Source organism: Salmo trutta, chromosome 14 (assembly GCF_901001165.1).
Source record: "Salmo trutta chromosome 14, fSalTru1.1, whole genome shotgun sequence".
In the NCBI taxonomy this organism is placed as follows: Eukaryota; Metazoa; Chordata; class Actinopteri; order Salmoniformes; family Salmonidae; genus Salmo; species Salmo trutta.
In genome coordinates this window covers 70,719,561-70,740,086 of record NC_042970.1, presented here as the reverse complement: position 1 = coordinate 70,740,086, position 20,526 = coordinate 70,719,561, and the positions used below count along the sequence as shown (strand labels likewise).

The 20,526-nt window shown below is 45.1% G+C and overlaps 2 protein-coding genes across 8 annotated transcripts in view; both read left to right on the top strand.

Annotated features, from left to right (window-relative positions):
* Positions 1 to 629, top strand: part of LOC115147856 (regulating synaptic membrane exocytosis protein 1) — a gene marked incomplete at its 3' end in the record, with an annotated part of 51,064 nt that extends 50,435 nt beyond the window's left edge. Inside the window, exon 6 of the mRNA XM_029690126.1 lies at positions 155 to 629. Coding sequence (XP_029545986.1) covers positions 155 to 629 — 475 coding nt within the window. The remainder of the gene's footprint in view (positions 1 to 154) is intronic.
* A 9-nt stretch (positions 630 to 638) lies between these two features.
* The window catches only part of LOC115147236 (regulating synaptic membrane exocytosis protein 3), a 43,984-nt gene continuing 24,096 nt past the window's right edge, over positions 639 to 20,526 (top strand). For 2 of the 7 annotated variants that reach the window (XM_029689356.1, XM_029689359.1), the window contains exons 1-17: positions 639 to 1,170; positions 5,487 to 5,527; positions 6,129 to 6,239; positions 6,899 to 6,998; positions 7,626 to 7,749; positions 7,922 to 7,978; positions 8,342 to 8,388; positions 8,517 to 8,632; positions 10,387 to 10,517; positions 10,881 to 11,052; positions 11,771 to 11,924; positions 12,386 to 12,445; positions 13,491 to 13,644; positions 14,851 to 14,964; positions 15,601 to 15,663; positions 18,270 to 18,359; positions 20,292 to 20,369. In XM_029689356.1, the coding sequence (XP_029545216.1) occupies positions 705 to 1,170; positions 5,487 to 5,527; positions 6,129 to 6,239; positions 6,899 to 6,998; positions 7,626 to 7,749; positions 7,922 to 7,978; positions 8,342 to 8,388; positions 8,517 to 8,632; positions 10,387 to 10,517; positions 10,881 to 11,052; positions 11,771 to 11,924; positions 12,386 to 12,445; positions 13,491 to 13,644; positions 14,851 to 14,964; positions 15,601 to 15,663; positions 18,270 to 18,359; positions 20,292 to 20,369 (2,078 nt within the window). In that variant the 5' untranslated portion in view covers positions 639 to 704. Of the gene's footprint in view, positions 1,171 to 5,486; positions 5,528 to 6,128; positions 6,240 to 6,898; positions 6,999 to 7,625; positions 7,750 to 7,921; positions 7,979 to 8,341; positions 8,389 to 8,516; positions 8,633 to 10,386; positions 10,518 to 10,880; positions 11,053 to 11,770; positions 11,925 to 12,385; positions 12,446 to 13,490; positions 13,645 to 14,850; positions 14,965 to 15,600; positions 15,664 to 17,234; positions 17,402 to 18,269; positions 18,360 to 18,615; positions 18,711 to 20,291; positions 20,370 to 20,526 lie in introns of those variants that run through there. The other 5 variants (XM_029689363.1, XM_029689362.1, XM_029689357.1 and 2 more) reach the window with 4 other exon arrangements.

Below are 20,526 nucleotides of genomic sequence, written 5' to 3'. Positions count from 1 at the left end.
TTCATTCAACCAGTAATAACTGGTACTGACCATAATTTGTCCAGTATATCTGAGTAGGCTTTTTTGTTCTTACTACATGGTATTATGTTAACAAAACAACAAGTGTGTAATGTTATATCAATGTCCATTATGGTCACCTTTCTCTTCTCTTCAGGAAAAGACCTGTGTCCCTCCATGAGCAGAACGGTAAGCCCGGTGGTCTGGGTCGTGGTAGAGGAGGCCGGGGACCCCCAGGGAAGCTTCAGACCGTGGCCTCCCAGGAGGAGTTCTGTGGTCCTGGGGACATAGACTGGCGGGACGGCCGGCACCTGGAGAAGGTCCGCTCCCATGACTACCCCGACGGTGGCGACCAAGGAAATCGCCCTGACCTCCGGAGACGCCCCCCGGAGGAGGATGAGCTGGAGCGCAAGCGGCGCCAAGAGGAGGAGTTCCAGACGCGTTACCGCAGCGACCCCAACCTGGCGCGCTACCCGGTCAAGCCGCAGAAGGAGGAGCAGGAGATGCGCATGCACGCCAAGGTGTCGAAGGTGCGCCACGAGCGGCGCCACAGCAACAACGCCATCAATGAGGTGGGGCTGGAGGGCGGGGGAGGAGGGGGAGGGAACATGGGGGATGTGCCTGAGAATCGTCTCCGGAGGGGCGGCGGTGGGGGTGGTGGAGAACCGGACCGCAAGGCATCCTTGGAGAACCACCGCGGCTACTCCATGGACAGGACCGTAGGGGGTGGTGGGGGTGGCGGAATGGGACAGGGACCCCAGGGAGGTCCCCCCCTCCTCAAACAGAACCAGAACCACGGACCTCTTCAACCATCTGGTGGTGGCCCACGAACGGGCCCCCATCCTGGTGCTCCTCACCCCCACCAAGGACCCCCCCCTCCAGCAGGCTGGGACCCCCCTAAGGGACCCCACTCCAGCCAGCTGGAGCCCAATTCCCAGGCAGCCATAATGCACAAGGCTAGGAGGGAGAAGTCCGGGGACAGCCTGCTGCGGAAGGACTCCCAGAGCTCGGACCAGTCGGAGTCGCTGCGGCCGCCCCCACCCAGGCCCTACAAGAGCAAACGGGGCGTCAACAAGAGGCAGATGTCTATCAGCAGCTCAGAGGAGGAGGGCGCCTCCACGCCCGAGTACACCAGCTGTGAGGACGTGGACATGGAGAGCGTCAGTGAGAAAGGTCAGATTACTGCTCTCTCTCTCGGTTAGCTCTTCTCATGTCAATATGATTGGTCACGCATTCAGATATTTTAACATTGAAAGTATTATCAAATCTGCTACCTGTATGGAGAGTGTCAGCAAGAAAGGTCTGATTCTTCAGCTTTCTATCAGATCGAATCATCTATATTAGCTGGTTTTGTGACAGTGTTGTCAGAGATTGTCAGAGATTACGACATTGGTGGAATGATCGAACTTTCGTTAGATTTTATGGTTTTATGGTCACCTGTCGGGTGTCGCTACTAATGCAATATTCTTTCTTTCCTTTTTTGTTATCAAAATTGCTTTGCTCTAGGTTTCCATAAAAATAAAGAATTTCAATGTAAATTTCAATGTTTACTGGGACTGTATCTCCCTGCCTATAATGTGCTATAGCCTTGACTCGGTACAACACTGTCATTCACCTCTGAAGCCAAACCCTATTACTTCCCGTCCTGGAACAGAACAGGACAGGACAGCTCTCTTTTATTTAGGAAACGTCCTGTGATTTAGGCCAGCAGATTTGGCAGAATTAGGTCAGTGGCTAGTCGGCTAACGCTACGTAAAGCTTCCCCGCCAAACACCGGCTGCATCCTGCCGTTAATGGATAAGATATCATCGAGTTTGGGTGTCACCATTGTGGCCGGCCGCATGTTCAGTTTTGGCCTCTCGCTTGCTCACGCCGGCCTGCAACAGCTTTGCAATTCACTCTTCTTGACTAAATTAAGCTATGCTATTTTAGCAGTTAGCGTGTCGATGGAGGATGCCATGACGACGGTTGTTGTTTTGTTTATCTGTGTACTCATCTCACTCACCACTAACCACCACCACTGGTCGCTCCAGGCCAATCCCAATCCCAAATTAGATTATCAGATTAGGTTAACACATGGGAATAGGGTGTTTAATGGGGGCGACAGGCGGAAAAATTGTTAGAAAGTTAGCTGTCATAGCTAGCAAGTGTTTAGCAGTGTTTACTTTAGGAGTACGCCAGTCCCAATCCAGCATGGGATTTACTTTTGATGTTGTCCGCGGTAAACGAATTCAGAGACAGGACAAGGCTAAACGCTAAATGTAGCTATGTGACGTGTAACTCAGCTGTGAAAGCCTGGGTTCATGAGGACAATGCATGTCAATAAATACTGCTTCATTCTATTCTTTTTGGATAAAGTATTGATGGTATAGATGGATATATGGTTGGTTAACCTAAAATCTTACAACGAGACAATTCGGTCAACTTCCGTATTGTTGTGTGTTTTTCATTTACAGTAAAACACTTGAACTGCTCCAAATTGTAAGCGAGGGTACAGATACACCCCAAACCTACTTTACATGCTATTTAGTAGACCTGCGAGACAGCTTTACTGTTGCAATCAAACCAGTCAAATGAGAAAGTGAAACGTTTATGCCATGTAGTCTAATATCTTGCTGGGAGGTTAGCAGTTTGAATACGCTCCTGATGCAGGCTATATTTTGCTAAATTAACTAGGGCCTTTATAAAAGCCCAAGGAGGACACCTTTATGAAATTAAGTATCTATTTAAAGATGCATTTGGGATTGATTTAGGAGCTAAGAGTGTATTTTGGGATTGAATAAGGAGCTAAGAGTTCACTGTTTACAGTTAAAGGAGGGAGTGGAGATTCAGCCAGTCTGATTGGTTGGCTTCCTCAAAAATGTCAAGTAGTGGAAGATAATATAGTAAGGAGGAAATGACAGGAGAAACCAGACCTAAGGTTGATTTTAGTGTTGATGCTAATTCTTCAGTGTGTTTTTAGACAGTGTGTGTTTGTGTGTGTAGGCCTATCCATCTGCGATGCCCTCCTGATGACCTCCTGATGACCTCCTTCAGGTCAAATCACAGAATTAAATAGAACACTATAGTATACAGTATAATGTATATAATAACACTGTGATACATTGTTATGGATCAAATACATTATAAATACATTATTCACAGAATGGTTGTCCTGTCAGATTAGTGTAAAACCTGCAGCATTGATATCTGACCTTACTACACGGTCAGGGTGAAGTGAAATCTGAACCTGGATCAGCCTCTAACATTGACCAGATAATATCCCTGTTAATAGAAATAGATTCAGGATGAGAGGGGATAGTCTCCAAATTCTCGATGTTTTTTGTAACTGTGACCATTTGACCTGAGTTTTTACAGGTACATACAGTAAACATTGATTTTGAATAGCTAAACATTCATCATCGGTAGTTATTTTTAGCCTGTTAGTAGCCAGAAAAGAAGTGCTCCAGATCGTGTGATCTGATGTACGATATTAATCTGCTAAAAACAGAAAAGGGCACAGTCAGCACTCTGAATCGAGGAGTCAGCAGGAATGCTTTGAAGTAGTTCCCCCATTGCACTTTCAAATTTCAGATTGCGCTTTACATTTTTTAGATCTCACTTCCAAATCAGCAAACAGTTGAGTTGCACCCCTCAACTTTACCCCTTACATCCTCTCTCCTCTCCTCTCCCTCCTCTCCTGACCACTTACTTTCCCTTAGCTCTTTATACACACGTCTCTGATCAGTGTCCAAGCCTGGCTATGGTCCGTGCTGTAGGTTCAGGGACTTGTCCCTATTTCTAAAGTCACACACCAAAGTCCCCATCCAATTTTATTCTGCTATTCTGTTGACGTCATCCATTGAAGACTTAAAAGGGTGGATGAGGCCTTGAAGGAGGTATGAGGCTTTGGAGGACGTGTGGGACCGGGTCGATGGGTAGAGCTGGTCTGGACTGAAGTGTGGCCATTCTCCAGTCTCTCTGTCTCACCACCATCTGTCAGTATGGCTGGTAATGAGAGTTGGGCGACAGACGGACGATGTCCCAGTTTGTCCCCTTGTCTCCTGGGTGTTGGATTGAGTTGACTTAGTCTGACGGCGACTGAAACTGACTTTCTCGTTTTAGCTTGAACCTCTCTCTCTCCGTCTCTAACTCTCTCTATCTTTCTGTTTATCTTATCTATCTGTATCTCTCCCTCGCTCTCTCAATTCAATTTCAATTAACAGGCTTTATTGGCATGGGAAACATGTTAACATTGCCAAAGCAAGTGAAATAGATAATAAACAAAAGTGAAATAAACAATAAAAAATGTACAGTAAACATTTCACTTCCAAAAGTTCCAAAAGAATAAAGACATTTAAAATGTCATATTATGTCTATATACAGTGTTGTAATGATGTGCAAATAGTTAAAGAACAAAAGGGAAAATGAATAAACATAAATATATGTTTGTTTGTTCTTCACTGGTTGCCCTTTTCTTGTGGCAACAGGTCACAAATCATGCTGCTGTGATGGCACACTGGTATTTCACCCAATAGATATGGGAGTTTATCAAAATTGGATTTGTTTTCTAATTCTTTGTGGGTCTGTAAAATCTGAGGGAAATATAGTATGTGTCTCTAATATAGTCATACATTTGGCAGGAGGTTAGGAAGTGCAGCTTCCACCTAATTTTGTGGGCAATGTGCACATAGCCTGTCTTCTCTTGAGAGCCAGATCTGCCTTCTGCAGCATTTCTCAATAGCAAGGCTATGCTCACTGAGTCTGTACATAGATTTCCTTCATTTTGGGTCAGTCACTGTGGTCAGGTATTCTGCCACTGTGTACTCTCTGTATAGGGCCAAATAGCATTCTAGTTTGCTCTGTTTTTTGGTAAATTCTTTCCAATGTGTAATCATTTTATTTTTGTTTTCTCATGATTTGATTGGGTCTGATTGTGTTGCTGTCCTGGGGCTCTGTGGGGTCTGTTTGTGTTTGTGATCAGAGCCCCAGGGCTCTTCTCCAGGTTCATCTCTCTGTAGGTGATGGCTTTGTTATGGAAGGTTTGGGAATCGCTTCCTTTTAGATGGTTGTAGAATTAGCGGGTATCGGCCTAATTCTGCTCTGCATGTATTATTTGGTGTTTTACGTTATACAAGGATATTCTTTTTTCCAGAATTCTGCATGCAGAGTCCGTCTAACTCTCTCTATCTCTAACTCTCTTCATCACTTTCTGTTTATCTTATCTATCTGCCTCTCTCTCTCTCTCTCTCTCTCTCTCTCTCTCTCTCTCTCTCTCTCTCTCTCTCTCTCTCTCTCTCTCTCTCTCTCTCTCTCTCTCTCTCTCTCTCTCTCTCTCTCTCTCTCTCTCTCTCTCTCTCTCTCTCTCTCTCTCTCTCTCTCTCTCTCTCTCTCTCTCTCTCTCTCTCTCTCTCTCTCTCTCCTCTCTCTCTCTCTCTCTCTCTCTCTCTCTCTCTCTCTCTCTCTCTCTCTCTCTCTCTCTCTCTCTCTCTCTCTCTCTCTCTCTCCAGGTGATTGGGACTGCCATCCTCTGGATCCTGCTGTGTGGCATGTAAGTTTCAGAAGAAAGTGACAGATTTAGGTTTTGCTTAAGCTGACTCAACTCAGACTCACCACCCTAGGACAGGCACACACAGACACACACACACAAATGCACTCATAGACACACACACACACACACACACACACAAACACAAACACGCGCAGACACACACACACAAACACGCACAGACACACACACACACACACATTCTGCCCTATTAGTTTCATTCCCTGCAGTGTCTGAGTAAGTGTGTGGGCGTACTCTACCCACCATTCATTACTAAATATAGATTCTTACAACATTATAAACAGTCCAGTCTAGACATAATTGCTTAGAGTGTAAATTGATATAGTATGTGTTTATTGTGGATGGACAAGTCCCTCCTAGTTGGCCTGGGTGGGAGAGTTGTCTTCACAAGGGATGCAGAGACTCTGTCTTTCTCTTTCTCTCCCTAACTTGTTTTACCTTTCTTACCCTCGCTCCTCTCCCTCTATGTTGCTACCTATATCCCCTCTCTACCACACCCCCCCTCTCCATCTCTCCCTCTTTGCCTCTCTCTCTCTGTCTGATGGAATTAAATCTCCCCCTCTCCCCTACTCCCCCTCTACAGCATCCAGTGACATGGCAGCCATCCAAGGAGGGCGACCACTTAATCGGACGCATCACTCTGAGCAAAAGGTCGGCCATGCCCCGCGAGGCAGGCTCCTTACTAGGGCTAAAGGTAAGAGGGAATCACTAGCGGCATCCCTTTCAATTACTATAGTATTACCACATTAACCGCTGTATATTGTGTCCTGAGACCGTTGGGTGTAGGACATCAGAGCCCCAGGCTGTGTGATGGTGTATTGTTAAAGGATGTGTATGATAAAGGAAGTATTGGAAAACGACCACACTAACCACTGTCTATCCCTGTGTACTGAGTCAACCCGGGTCTCTAACGTCTGACCTCCACATTAGGTAGCCTCGCGGTTAAGAGCGTCGGGCCAGTAACCGAAAGTGTGCTGGTTTGAATCTCCGAGCCAACTAGGTGTGGGAAAACAAATCTGTTGAAGTGCCCTGGAGCAAGGCACTTAACCCTAATTGCTCCTGTAAGTTGATCTGGATAAGTGTCTGCTAAATGACTCAAATGTAAGTGATGCTAGTGTACTATCCACAGAAGTATATAATAAAGAAAGGAAACTGTGGGGACGTGCTGTAGATTTGTACTCAGCTGAGATGGTATCCAGATTGTCATACCTTCATACTGACCTTGTACCTTACCAGGATATTCGGTGATACTGGCACTGAACACAAGGGGCAGTGTTTTAATTACACTGTTATCTCTATGTACTGAGCTCTTGGTCTTGTGTCTGAACTGCCCTTGTTCTGTTTCCCTTCTAGGTTGTGGGTGGGAAGATGACAGAGAACGGGAGACTGGGGGCCTTCATCACCAAAGTCAAGAAAGGAAGTCTGGCGGACATTGTTGGCCACCTACGAGCTGGTAAGAAACGTAGAAAAAAACATTCAGGCATTCAGGGTTATCTGCTGGAGAAGTGTTGCACATCAGTCTGGTAGCTCTGTGAGATCTGTGGGTTCTTTTTGAGCTGCGAAAATCTCCCATTTCTACCTGAACACTGTTTGTGTTGTGAACAGAGGTTGTTCAGTAAAGCTCCAGGCTAGGTTGAAAAAATAGAGGTTAAGACAACGTAATAATTCCATGCGCCAGCGTTAGAAAAGAAACACATTCATTTGACCAGTGCTGTTGCTGATTCTACAGAATCAGCTTTGAAAACGTTACCAGTGGTCGGGACATCTAGCAATAAAGTGGCTGTAGATAATTTTAAAAACATTTAAATGAATAGAATGACAGTTAAACAATTCTGCTTTAGTTTGCTGAGTACACTGCGATTGTGTTTATTTTCCACTTTGATGGTGAACTTTCTGTACCGGTACCATTCACTTTTAGTCATTTTCACTCCGGCGCTGGTCCAATGATTTTTGTTTTTTATCTAACACTTCTGCATGGAATTATTACATTGTCTTAACCTTTGTTATCTTTAACCTAGGCTCCATGCTTACCCATGAATCAGCTGTTTTAATGTCGGCCATCTTGTTTCCTGTTTTCTAGGTGATGAGGTACTGCAGTGGAACGGGAAGTCGTTGCCGGGAGCAACCAAGAAGGAAGTGTACAACATCATTCTGGAATCCAAGGCGGAGCCTCAAGTGGAAATAGTTGTCTCAAGGCCTATTGGGTAAGACTGACTTCCTGTGTGAAATGCTAAATTCCCATTTTGGAATCGTTGTGCGACACACTGCAACTATTTTGGACTACTATTACTATATTGCGACTTTTGTGTGCCCTTTTCTGACTATTTGTAATTTTGAAGTGAAATGTTGACGGCCATTGTCTTCTTTACCTAAAAGATCTATCCAACGCATCATTTCCAATAACTTCTTGAGAAAGGTGTATAGAGCGTATCAGTAAGTACATACGTATTGTGGACATAGTGACCGCTATGTCGTCCGGTAGTCCTTCCCTGAGGCCTAACCCTGATGTAACCCCTAACATCCTAGACCTTAGAGAAACCCTTATAAGGCAGGTTCCCTCTCTTCTCTCAACCCATACGTCTCTCCCCTGTGTGGGTATGAACTACCTGCTCTCTAACCCAACACCCAGTTTGTGTACGTGTCTGTGTTTTTCCTTTTCGATACAAACAAACATACGATTGAGGTATTGTATGTGCTGGCACTCTGTATCAAATGAGGATTGGTGATGGCTGTTGGTCAGTGGCTATTGCAGAGGTCTATGCAGAGGTTTGATGTAATCTTCCTCCCATTTTACAGAGACATACCAAGAATTCCAGAAACATCACATCCTCCTTTAGAATCGAGTAAGTGTCAACAAAGCTTTGGTTTTCCTTGATGAACAATACGGCATAGTTAATTGGTGTTAATATACAGTACTGTCTACCCACTGAGTTGTTTGAGTCTTTCACATCCTGGTTTTTTCCCCTGGCAGCGGGCTCTAGTTCCTTTGAGTCTCAGAAGATGGAGCGTCCCTCCATATCGGTCATGTCCCCCACCAGCCCTGCTACCCTCAGAGCCCTCCCCGTCATCCTGCCTGGACAGCTCTCTGTGAGTACTGGATATATGCTGGATCTACACTGGACTATACTGGACTGTAATGGACTGTAATGGACTTGACTGGACTGTACTGGACTATACTGGACTATACTGGACTATACTGGACTGTAATGGACTTGACTGGACTATACTGGACTGTAATGGACTTGACTGGACTTGACTGGACTGTACTGGACTATACTGGACTATACTGGACTGGATCTGCACTGGACTATACTGGACTATACTGGACTATACTGGACTAGACTGGATCTGCACTGGACTATACTGGACTATACTGGACTGTACTGGACTGTACTGGACTATACCGGACTGTACTGGACTTGACTGGACTGTACTGGATCTACACTGGACTATACTGGACTATACTGGATCTACACTGGACAATACTGGACTATACTGGATCTACACTGGACTATACTGGACTATACTGGACTATACTGGACTGTACTGGACTATACTGGACTATACTGGACTGTACTAGATCTATACTGGACTATACTGGATCTATACTGGACTATACTGGACTATACTGGACTGTACTGGACTATACTGGACTATACTGGACTATACTGGATCTACACTGGACTATACTGGACTATACTGGACTATACTGGACTGTACTGGACTATACTGGACTATACTGGACTGTACTAGATCTATACTGGACTATACTGGATCTATACTGGACTATACTGGACTATACTGGACTGTACTGGACTATACTGGACTATACTGGACTTTACTGGATCTACACTGGACTGTACTGGACTATACTGGACTATACTGGACTGTACTGGATCTACACTGGACTATACTGGACTGTACTGGACTATACTGGATCTACACTGGACTTGACAGGTCTATACTGGATCTATACTGGACTATACTGGACTATACTGGACTATACTGGATCTACACTGGACTGTACTGGACTGCACTGGATCTATACTGGACTATACTGGACTATACTGGACTATACTGGACTGTACTAGATCTATACTGGACTATACTGGATCTATACTGGACTATACTGGACTGTACTGGACTATACTGGACTATACTGGACTTTACTGGATCTACACTGGACTGTACTGGACTATACTGGACTGTACTGGATCTACACTGGACTATACTGGACTGTACTGGACTATACTGGATCTACACTGGACTTGACAGGTCTATACTGGATCTATACTGGAATATACTGGACTATACTGGACTATACTGGATCTACACTGGACTGTACTGGACTGCACTGGATCTATACTGGACTATACTGGACTGTACTGGATCTACACTGGACTATACTGGACTGTACTGGACTATACCGGACTGTACTGGATCTACACTGGACTGTACTGGACTATACTGGACTGTACTGGATCTACACTGGACTATACTGGACTGTACTGGACTATACTGGATCTACACTGGACTTGACAGGTCTATACTGGATCTATACTGGAATATACTGGACTATACTGGACTATACTGGATCTACACTGGACTGTACTGGACTGCACTGGATCTATACTGGACTATACTGGACTATACTGGACTGTACTGGATCTACACTGGACTATACTGGACTGTACTGGACTATTTACGAACAAACAACCAGACAGATTGATAGATGGCCTATATTGCACTTTTCACAATGTCCTGTGTAATCCACAACCAATGGTCTACTCTAACTGGATTCATTCAGTCACATTAATCTCTTCCCATGATGTTGTTCCTAGGTAAAGCTGTGGTATGACAAAGTGGGCCATCAACTGATCGTCAACGTCCTTCAAGCCATAGACCTGCCCCCCCGACCGGACGGGCGACCCAGGAACCCCTACGTCAAGATGTACTTCCTCCCTGACCGAAGGTAAACCGCTCTCATATTACTAGGGTTAACATGAAGTACTTCTTATACCTGTGTGAACACACAATAATTACTGAAGTATATTACCAGTACAGGGGTTCAACATTGTACATAAACTGATCGTTTTTTTATGTAACAGTAACCAATATACCTTAAACACACTGTCAACACGTTCTCTTCTGATTTGCTTCCTGTCTATGTAGTTTTCTGTTATATTTCACCATCCTCGTAGGGAGTCACAGACCCTTATATGGGGACAGTATGTGACAGATACATACATGACTCGCTGACTTCCTTTGACTCTCCTTCTAAGGTCGTCTTCCCTCCCCTAACATTCCTCTGCCTTCTCCCCTGTCATGTTCCCAGTGATAAGAGCAAGCGCAGGACCAAGACGGTAAAGAAGAGCGCTGGGCCCAAGTGGAACCAGACGTTCCTGTACTCCCACGTTCACCGCAGGGACTTCAGAGAACGCATGCTGGAGATCACTGTCTGGGACCAACCTAGAATACAGGAGGAGGAGAGTGACTTCCTGGGAGAGGTAAGATACACACACACACGCGCACACACGCACACACGCACGCACACATACATACATACTGTTTATAGTACATGTGAATTATATCTTCATGTGTGTGTAAATTATTACTGTTCTCAGATTTGTATTTCATAGATTTTAGATGTGTATGAATGTTTTGCTGTTTTGCAAAATGCTATATACCCATTGGTTAGCTGGAATGGAATGTTCGTGTCCTGTATATTTGACTGTGATATGTGGTTGTCTTACCTAGCTATCTTACCTAGCTATCTTACCTAGCTATCTTACCTAGCTATCTTACCTAGCTATCTTACCTAGCTACCTTACCTAGCTATCTTACCTAGCTGTCTTACCTAGCTATCTTACCTAGCTACCTTACCTAGCTATCTTACCTAGCTATCTTACGATAAATGCACTCACTGTAAGTCATTCTGGATAAGATCTCTTTGATCATTTCTTTAAACAATAAAAGCTAATTTAACAGCATTTGTCAAAATGAATATATAGCGTTTTGAAATGAAACTCTTCATAAACATACAGTATACACAGAAAACAAAACACACACACATTCATTTGCACGTATCCACACTCACTTGCAAACTCAAACACGCACAGAGAACCACAGACGGACGCCATCGTGTCCTCTATGCTGACGTTGTCTTGTTCTGTATGTCTCTCACTTTCTCTCCTCCTTCTCCCCTCTCTTCCCTCTCACTCCTAGATCCTGATAGAGCTGGAGACTGCCCTGCTGGACGACGTTCCTCACTGGTATAAGCTCCAGACCCACGACGTGTCCTCTCTACCTCTGCCCCAGCCATCTCCTTACCTCCCGCGCAGACACACCTCTCACGACAACCCCAGCAAGAAACTACAGAGTAAGTCTTGTTGTGTGTGTGTGTGTGTGTGTGTGTGTGTGTGTGTGTGTGTGTGTGTGTGTGTGTGTGTGTGTGTGTGTGTGTGTGTGCGCATGTGTGCGTGTGTGTGAGAGAGAGAGCGAGAGAGTGTGTGTGCTTGCATGCATGCATGCGTGCGTTTGTGTCTGTGTTTGTGTGTACAGTATATACATTATGTGTGTGTGTGAGTGCGTGCGTGTGTGTGTGATGTATTGACACTGACCTCGGCATATAGATTCTCCCTGCTACAGTATGCCAAGATGAACTTCCTATGAACTTGTCTCTTGTGTGTGCGAGATCGATCGCAACTGCCATGGAAATTCTCAACACTACAGTGTGTAAACTCTCTACCCTACTGCGTGTAAACCCTCTACCCTACTGTGTGTGTGTAACCCTACCTTGTGTGTGTGTGTGTGTGTGCGTGTCTATCCACTGTTGTGCAGGGTCCCATCGCATCATTGACACAGAGTTTGATGATACAGGTATAGCGGTAGTATCTGAAGGTGGGTGGGGGGGGCATGGTTACTGTTACCCAGCTTCAAGTAGTGAGAGTCCAGCACTGAAGGAGAGAGGTGCGACCACTTTATAGCTCCCCTCATACCCCGGCCTATCTGGCCTCTCTAACCACGGGCTACTTCATTTGATCCCAACTGACAACCAGAGACGTTTTACATCGGGGAAAAACGCCATTGGTTCCCAATTTTACCCCACACTTTGGATTTAACTCTGATTTAAAACAGGCAGGGGTACTTCTACCAGCCCTTTGTAATACTAACGTATACCACAACGATACTATGTTATTACTACAATTCTATTATAGTATGTGTTCTGCCATGATACCGTACACGGCCTTTCTCCTCCTCTGCCGGACCGTAGTAATGCAGCTTGTAGAGAAGATCCACTGGGAGCACTGAGTGCATGGAGCTATAGAGCCGTGATGTCGCTGTCCATTCCACTGACGCTGTCACCTGCATGTCTGGTAGTAGAGCCTGAAGTAGTGGTGACTCCGTACAAGACAAGGATACGGTGTATAAACCAGTGCCTGATTCACACCATAGGGCCAACGTGAACTGTGCTGTTCCGGCTCTGCTATTTCAAAAAGGGTATAAGGCTACTTAGCCTGGGTGCCAGACAGTTTCTGCCTTAGCCTGGTTGCCGTTGCAAGCTGTCAATGGGGCAACTTTGTGGAATGCAGAAACAGTCCGGTACACAAGTTAGCTCAATACCTGGTGTAACTATCCAACGCAACTCTTCAAATGTAACCAAAAAACTTCCAGTGTAAAATACCACACTATGATGTGCTACAGTTTGCAGTCTGTATAATTTGTCCTCTCAGCTCCCTCACGTGGCATGGGTTTGACTAGACTAGAGCTGTTATGGGCGACTGTATTAATAGAAGCTGAGCACCAGCATGATCTCTGTAGTTTTGGGAAAACCAAGCGTTCACCTGAAGGCGTAGTGAATGTTGAGTGGCGGAGCTCAACACTGACACATTTTGTCAGCAGGTAACATGCTACGACTGCTGATTCCTCCTCCGTATGTGTGTAGGTGCAGAGCGTAACTCGAGGGAGAGGGAGAGGAACAGCACCCTGACTGTCCCAGAGCAGCAGAGACTGGCCCAGCACCGCTCCAGATCTGTGTCCCCTCACCGTGAGGACATAACAAGGGCCCGCTCCCGCCCTGCACACGTCCCCGTGCAGAGGTAGCTGCAGTTTCTGTATCACGCAGTTATACCTAAACTAGTCTCGCGTAGCCATACATCTTAATCACGTTGTTGTCACGCTGCCTGGTTCTCGACGAGACTACACCCACACACATCTGCATTTTTCTCTCTCTCTCTCTCCTCTCTCTCTCTCTCTCTCTCTCTCTCTCTCTCTCTCTCTCTCTCTCTCTCTCTCTCTCTCTCTCTCTCTCTCTCTCTCTCTCTCTCTCTCTCTCTCTCTTTCTCTTTCTCTTTCTCTCTCTCTTTCTATCTCTCTCTCTTTCTATCTCGCTCTCTTTTTCTTTCTTTCTCTCTTACCCTTTTTCTCTCTCGCTCGATCTCTCCCTCTCTTTCTTTCTCTTTCTCTCTCTCTTTCTATCTCGCTCTCTTTTTCTTTTTTTCTCTCTTACCCTTTTTCTCTCTCGCTCGATCTCTCCATCTTTCTCTCGCTCGCTCGCTCTCACTCTCTCTTTCTTTCTCTCTCTCTATACAGTGCCTTGCGAAAGTATTCACCCCCTTGGCATTTTTCCTATTTTGTTGCCTTAAAACCTGAAATGAAAATACATTTTTTGGGGGGGTTGTATCATTTGATTTACACAACATGCCTACCACTTTGAAGATGTAAAATATTTGTTATTGTGTAACAACAAGAAATAAGACAAAAAAAAGAAAACTTGAGTGTGCATAACTATTCACCCCCCCCCCCCCCAAAGTCAATACTTTGTAGAGCCACCTTTTGCAGCAATTACAGCTGCAAGTCTTTTGGGATATGTCTCTATAAGCTTGGCACATCTAGCCACTGGGATTTTTGCCCATTCTTCAAGGCAAAACTGCTCCAGCTCCTTCATGTTGGATGGGTTCCTGCTGGTGTGCAGAAATCGTTAAGAGTGTGCAAAGCTGTCATCAAGGCAAAGGGTGGCTACTTTGAAGAATCTAAAATGTAAAATATATTTTCATTTGTTTAACACTTTTTTTGGTTATTACATGATTCCATATGTGCTTTTTCATAGTTTTCATGTCTTCACTATTATTCACATTCATTCATACCCCCGGGATGACTCTTCAGCACACTCTTATGGCTCAAATCAATTACCTTTTATGTCCACACTATGACAAAACCAACGTTATTGGCGAAATGTTATCACAGTAACACTCAGTGACCAAAACCTCAGTAACACTCTAACACTCTATGTCCTACCCCATCAGGAGTCTGGATGAGATCCATCAGAACCGCCACCACTCCTGCTCCCCCTCTCGTTTCCATGACTCCCACGGGGAGCACCGCTCCGGGGACTCGGACTACGAGTACTCCGAGGACAGGTAACATCACCCAGACAGTGGTGGCTGGTGGCCCTTGTTTATCAGGGAGGAGGATAGACGTTAGATGCTGTAGGTACTGTATCAGGGAGTTTAAGATTACAGCCGGTCTGAGAATAGTTTGGTGACTTATGGCAGAGAGAGAGTGTGTGCAGGTTATGCAGTGAAGTTCCAGTGTTTGTGTACAATATGGATATACTTTGGAGTATCTTATTTGAGTAGAGCTTTGAGTTCAATATAGGAGTTGATGCCGACATGGTTACCTCCTTATTTTGTTCATTTGCAATGAAATACCTGTAGAAGTACAGTATTCCCAAATGCCCAATTATTTCACAGAGGTTGACCACTAGCTTTTAATTTGAGGTTGAAAGTGTTGGATACTCCAAGGACAAGTGGAATAGAAGGCTACATCAGTACTGTTCTATACTAATAATTACTAATACGACTAACAGTCTAATGCAAAAGTCTCTTACTAAAAGTTGAATATCATATTTATTATTATTGATGCTGAATCAAAATTATGATTTCATGATTTCTTCTCATTCATTTCTCATGAGCGGGTTTGTCTGATTTGACCATCCTCTTACGTTGTTGTTTTTGATTGGTTGTTCGGTTCACCCATCGCCATGGCAATCACAGTGAGGTCCTCGAGATGCACAGGTCTATCCGAGGCGGGAGTGCCGAGTGCCTGCACACAAACAGGTAAACAAAAACAACAACAACCAAAAAGCCAGAGACGTTACTGTTATCGTCCCTACCCACCATCTTTCTTCTATTATATTACCCATCGTTCTTTGCATTGTCATTCAATGTTAACAACTCCATTTTAACTTGGTCAGTGATACTACAGTCTATGGTTGTGATAAAGAAAGTGTATGTTATGTATCATGTGGCAATATTTTTCTTTAATATGATGTGTTCCTATTCCTTGTACTGCATCAATGTTCGCTTTTGTCTACCTGCATAGAAAGTGGACAAGGTGAAAGTCATCTTTGTAATGTATTCAGCTTTATATAGTTTTAGAATATCGATGAATTCGTTCCAGACACAAAGGGACTTATTTTTTCACCCGAGAGGCCAAAAATAGTACCACACACTCTCCATGACACCGTAAAAACATTGAGTTTATATTGGTTTTAAACAGATTATAATAGATTACAGAATAGCTCTATCGTTTACCTCAGAATAGTATGAAAATCTCTCATGGTGAATTACATATTTGTCTAAACATTTTATTTATAGCAGATGAATGTTATTTTTGCCTGGACGTTTTATTTATACAATTGTATTGTTTTTTCCCCTCTTCTGTTTTTTTTCCCCCTCAATCAATGCACGGTCTACACTCAAATAACCACACAGGGGCGTAGCTAGGTCCAGCAATACACTACCACCCAAAATGCCCCTATTAGTCAATGGTATACACAAGGACATATACAGGTAAGAGAGTAGAATAAGAAAACCCTGCTCTCTTTCCCTTTACTCTTCCCCAAAACCTGAACTCAACTCATCGTTGGCATTTTGTGGCTTATGATGTTGTATCAACGTTCTGTCAGCGTAATTGATTCCCCAAACCGACTCCTAACAGAGCTTTACAGATGTGATGTGGTACCACTCTCCGAGGGTGTCTCAGGGGGAGTTGGGACATGCAAAAAACACATTTCCAATAGGACAAATATAAGCATCCACCAAATGATTATTTATTATAATATGATGACCCTGGACCAGATCTGTTACAGTAATACTATAGTAGTACTTCACTGTATATTTTAATACTATAATCCTATGTACTGTCCTATATACAGTAGATATATTACATGCTTGGTTTCCCTGTGCTATAATGCTTTGACACGTGCAACTTAAAATCTGTTTAGATGGATTTATATAATCAGTATTACATTTAATCTCCATACATATAATGGGCGGCAGGACAATCCCCCATCCCTACTTTCACTGTGTTCTGTGTTGTCGTCTGTGTCTTGGGCCTCCATCAGACAATCCCCCATCACTACACAGTAGTTGGGGAGAGGAAATACTGAGAATGGAGATTAGGATGGAGTAGATGTGATATTCTGATGTCAAATCTGGATATTCCTCCTCCATGTCTCAAGCTCTAGAGATGCCCATAGGACATTTTTATTGCTTTGCTGTTTTTATATGGCTTGTTTGTTTACTTCAGTGCCATGGTTGGGTTTCCTTGCACATCTTTATCATCGTTCATTATTTGGCCTCTCATTCTTTTGCATGCATGTCAAATCTAGGTTTTCTTTCCTTTCTTGCATGCGTCTATACCATCTACCACGGATTCACACGCGTGTAGCAACACCCTCCCTGCATGCCTGAAGAGCAAGACTCCCCGGGGGCATCAGGGAGGGGGCGGTCCCGCCTCCCGTAGCGTCCTCACGCACCGTGTGCTCAGGTTCACTGATGAGGTCACCGTTAGGTAAGAAACCCATTACCCCGAACAGACGCCCTCCTCGCTCCCTTCGTCCTCTGCCCTCCCACCCCCAACGGACGTCACCTCTCCACCCCAACCCCACGGACGACCCTCTCCCACCGCCCAAAAGGCCTGCCTTTGCACTCCACCGTCCATCCCTTTGTGAGTGATTGAATGCTCATCCTTGTGTAAGACCACAGGACACACAACAGGGTTGACTGTGTTAAACAATGAACAACTAAGTCCTTATTGGCACACTGCAAACCGTAGCGTACATTGGGGCTCTGTGTCATGTGAGGCATGTGATGCCAGTTGGACACAGCATCTTTTCCAGCGTTGTGTTGACATCCATGGCCCCAACAAAGACCATGACATGACAAATGACAAGGTCCTCGACTGTAGTAGGCTCCCTGCCAGAGAGAAGGGAGAGAGAAAGAGATTGTGTGTGTGCGATAGAGAGAGTATTTGTGCTGTAGTATGTCTGCTCACTCAAATTTCACCCAGTTCACTCTCCTCTTCCACCAAGAGCAAGTTCCCATGGCAACGCTCCAACCTTCACATCAAGTGGACTGACTGTACAGTATGGCCGCAAAGGACCGCTATTGTAATGAATGGAAGTTTACAAGCCCCCTTATAAGTTTGTCCTGATTCTAATGTTTGTTCCTTCTTTTCTTTCTGTCTCTTGTTCCCCCCTCCCACCTCTATTTGCAATTCCTTCCTTCTGTCTTGGACTCTTTATTTCCCTCAATTCTCTCTCTCTTTCTTTGTTTTTTTCTCACTCTATCATTCCTTCTCTCTGTCTTGCACAATTCCTTTCACTCTGTCCCGCCTCTTCCTCTTTTCCCTTCCTTCTCTTCCCTCTGTGGTACTGTAGTGATCTGCAGCCCAGTCTGGACCGGGTGAGGAGTGCCAGCACCACCTGCCTCAGACCTGACACCAACCTTCACTCTCCTGATAGAGACAGGTACACACACACCAACCTCCACTCTCCTGATAAAGACAGGTACACACACACCAACCTTCACTCTCCTGATAAAGACAGGTACACACACACCAACCTCCACTCTCCTGATAGAGACAGGTACATACACACCAACCTTCACTCTCCTGATAGAGACAGGTACACACACACCAACCTCCACTCTCCTGATAGAGACAGGTACACACACACCAACCTCCACTCTCCTGATAAAGACAGGTACACACACACCAACCTTCACTCTCCTGATAAAGACAGGTACACACACACCAACCTTCACTCTCCTGATAAAAACAGGTACATACACACCAACCTTCACTCTCCTGATAGAGACAGGTACAAACACACCAACCTCCACTCTCCTGATAGAGACAGGTACACACACACCAACCTCCACTCTCCTGATAAAGACAGGTACACACACACCAACCTTCACTCTCCTGATAGAGACAGGTACACACACACCAACCTCCACTCTCCTGATAGAGACAGGTACACACACACCAACCTCCACTCTCCTGATAAAGACAGGTACACACACACCAACCTCCACTCTCCTGATAGAGACAGGTACACACACACCAACCTCCACTCTCCTGATAGAGACAGGTACACACACACCAACCTCCACTCTCCTGATAAAGACAGGTACACACACACCAACCTCCACTCTCCTGATAAAGACAGATACACACACACCAACCTCCACTCTCCTGATAGAGACAGGTACACACACACCAACCTCCACTCTCCTGATAGAGACAGGTACACACACACCAACCTCCACTCTCCTGATAAAAACAGGTACATACACAGCAACCTCCACTCTCCTGATAAAGACAGGTACACACACACCAACCTCCACTCTCCTGATAGAGACAGGTACACACACACCAACCTCCACTCTCCTGATAAAGACAGGTACACACACATCAACCTCCACTCTCCTGATAAAGACAGGTACACACACACCAACCTCCACTCTCCTGATAAAGACAGGTACACACACACCAACCTCCACTGTCATGATAAAGACAGGTACACACACACCAACCTCCACTGTCCTGATAGAGACAGGTACACACACACCAACCTCCACTCTCCTGATAGAGACAGGTACACACACACCAACCTCCACTGTCCTGATAGAGACAGGTACACACACACCAACCTCCACTCTCCTGATAGAGACAGGTACACACACACCAACCTCCACTGTCCTGATAGAGACAGGTACACACACACCAATCTCCACTGTCCTGATAAAGACAGGTACACACACACCAACCTCCACTGTCCTGATAGAGACAGGTACACACACACCAACCTCCACTCTCCTGATAAAGACAGGTACACACACACCAACCTCCACTCTCCTGATAGAGACAGGTACACACACACCAACCTCCACTCTCCTGATAGAGACAGGTACACACACCATCCTCCTCTATAGGAGATAACCTACTGCACCTCCTTTTCTAGGTTTACAATGTTTCTTTAGTCGGTGAACGTTTCTTTATTCTCTCAAATACTGTAAAAAAAACAAATAATCATTTCAGTGTTCTATTTTCCCAGAGTATACCAATACGCTGAATCAACAAAGATTCAACATCACTTCTCCCGTTCTTGTCATGCATGTTATCTATCAATTTTGTTCACCACTAGCTCCTCAGTGTGTATTGAGAGGTGCTGAGTAACACAGTGACTACACAATAACAGCTCTTTCACATTGACCTGCACAATAATTCACACCTACTGTCACTGAGTGTTTTGGCCAGCAGAGGCATTCTAGTTGCCAGGGAATCCCAATGCTTTTAGCTCGTTCTAAACTTACATGAACCCAGCCCTCCCTCCACTCACTGTGTCCCTCTCCCTGTTTCCCCACCTGGGGGATGCCTCCCCCCACCACTCCTCCAGATGCTCCAACTCTCTGCCCCGCAGACAGCCCACAAGCCCCAGGATTTTAGTAGAGCAGGCCTCCCCAGAGGAAGAAAGGTACTGGGTACCGACCTAGCCCTACCGTTACCTCCCAGGACCCAAGCTGCAGTCCTGCTACTGTACTTGCTTAGCACTGCGTGGCTACTATAGTTTTCATCTAACCATAAGCCTAACCCTTGCACTAGCCCTGCCCTAAACCTAACCCTAACCCTGC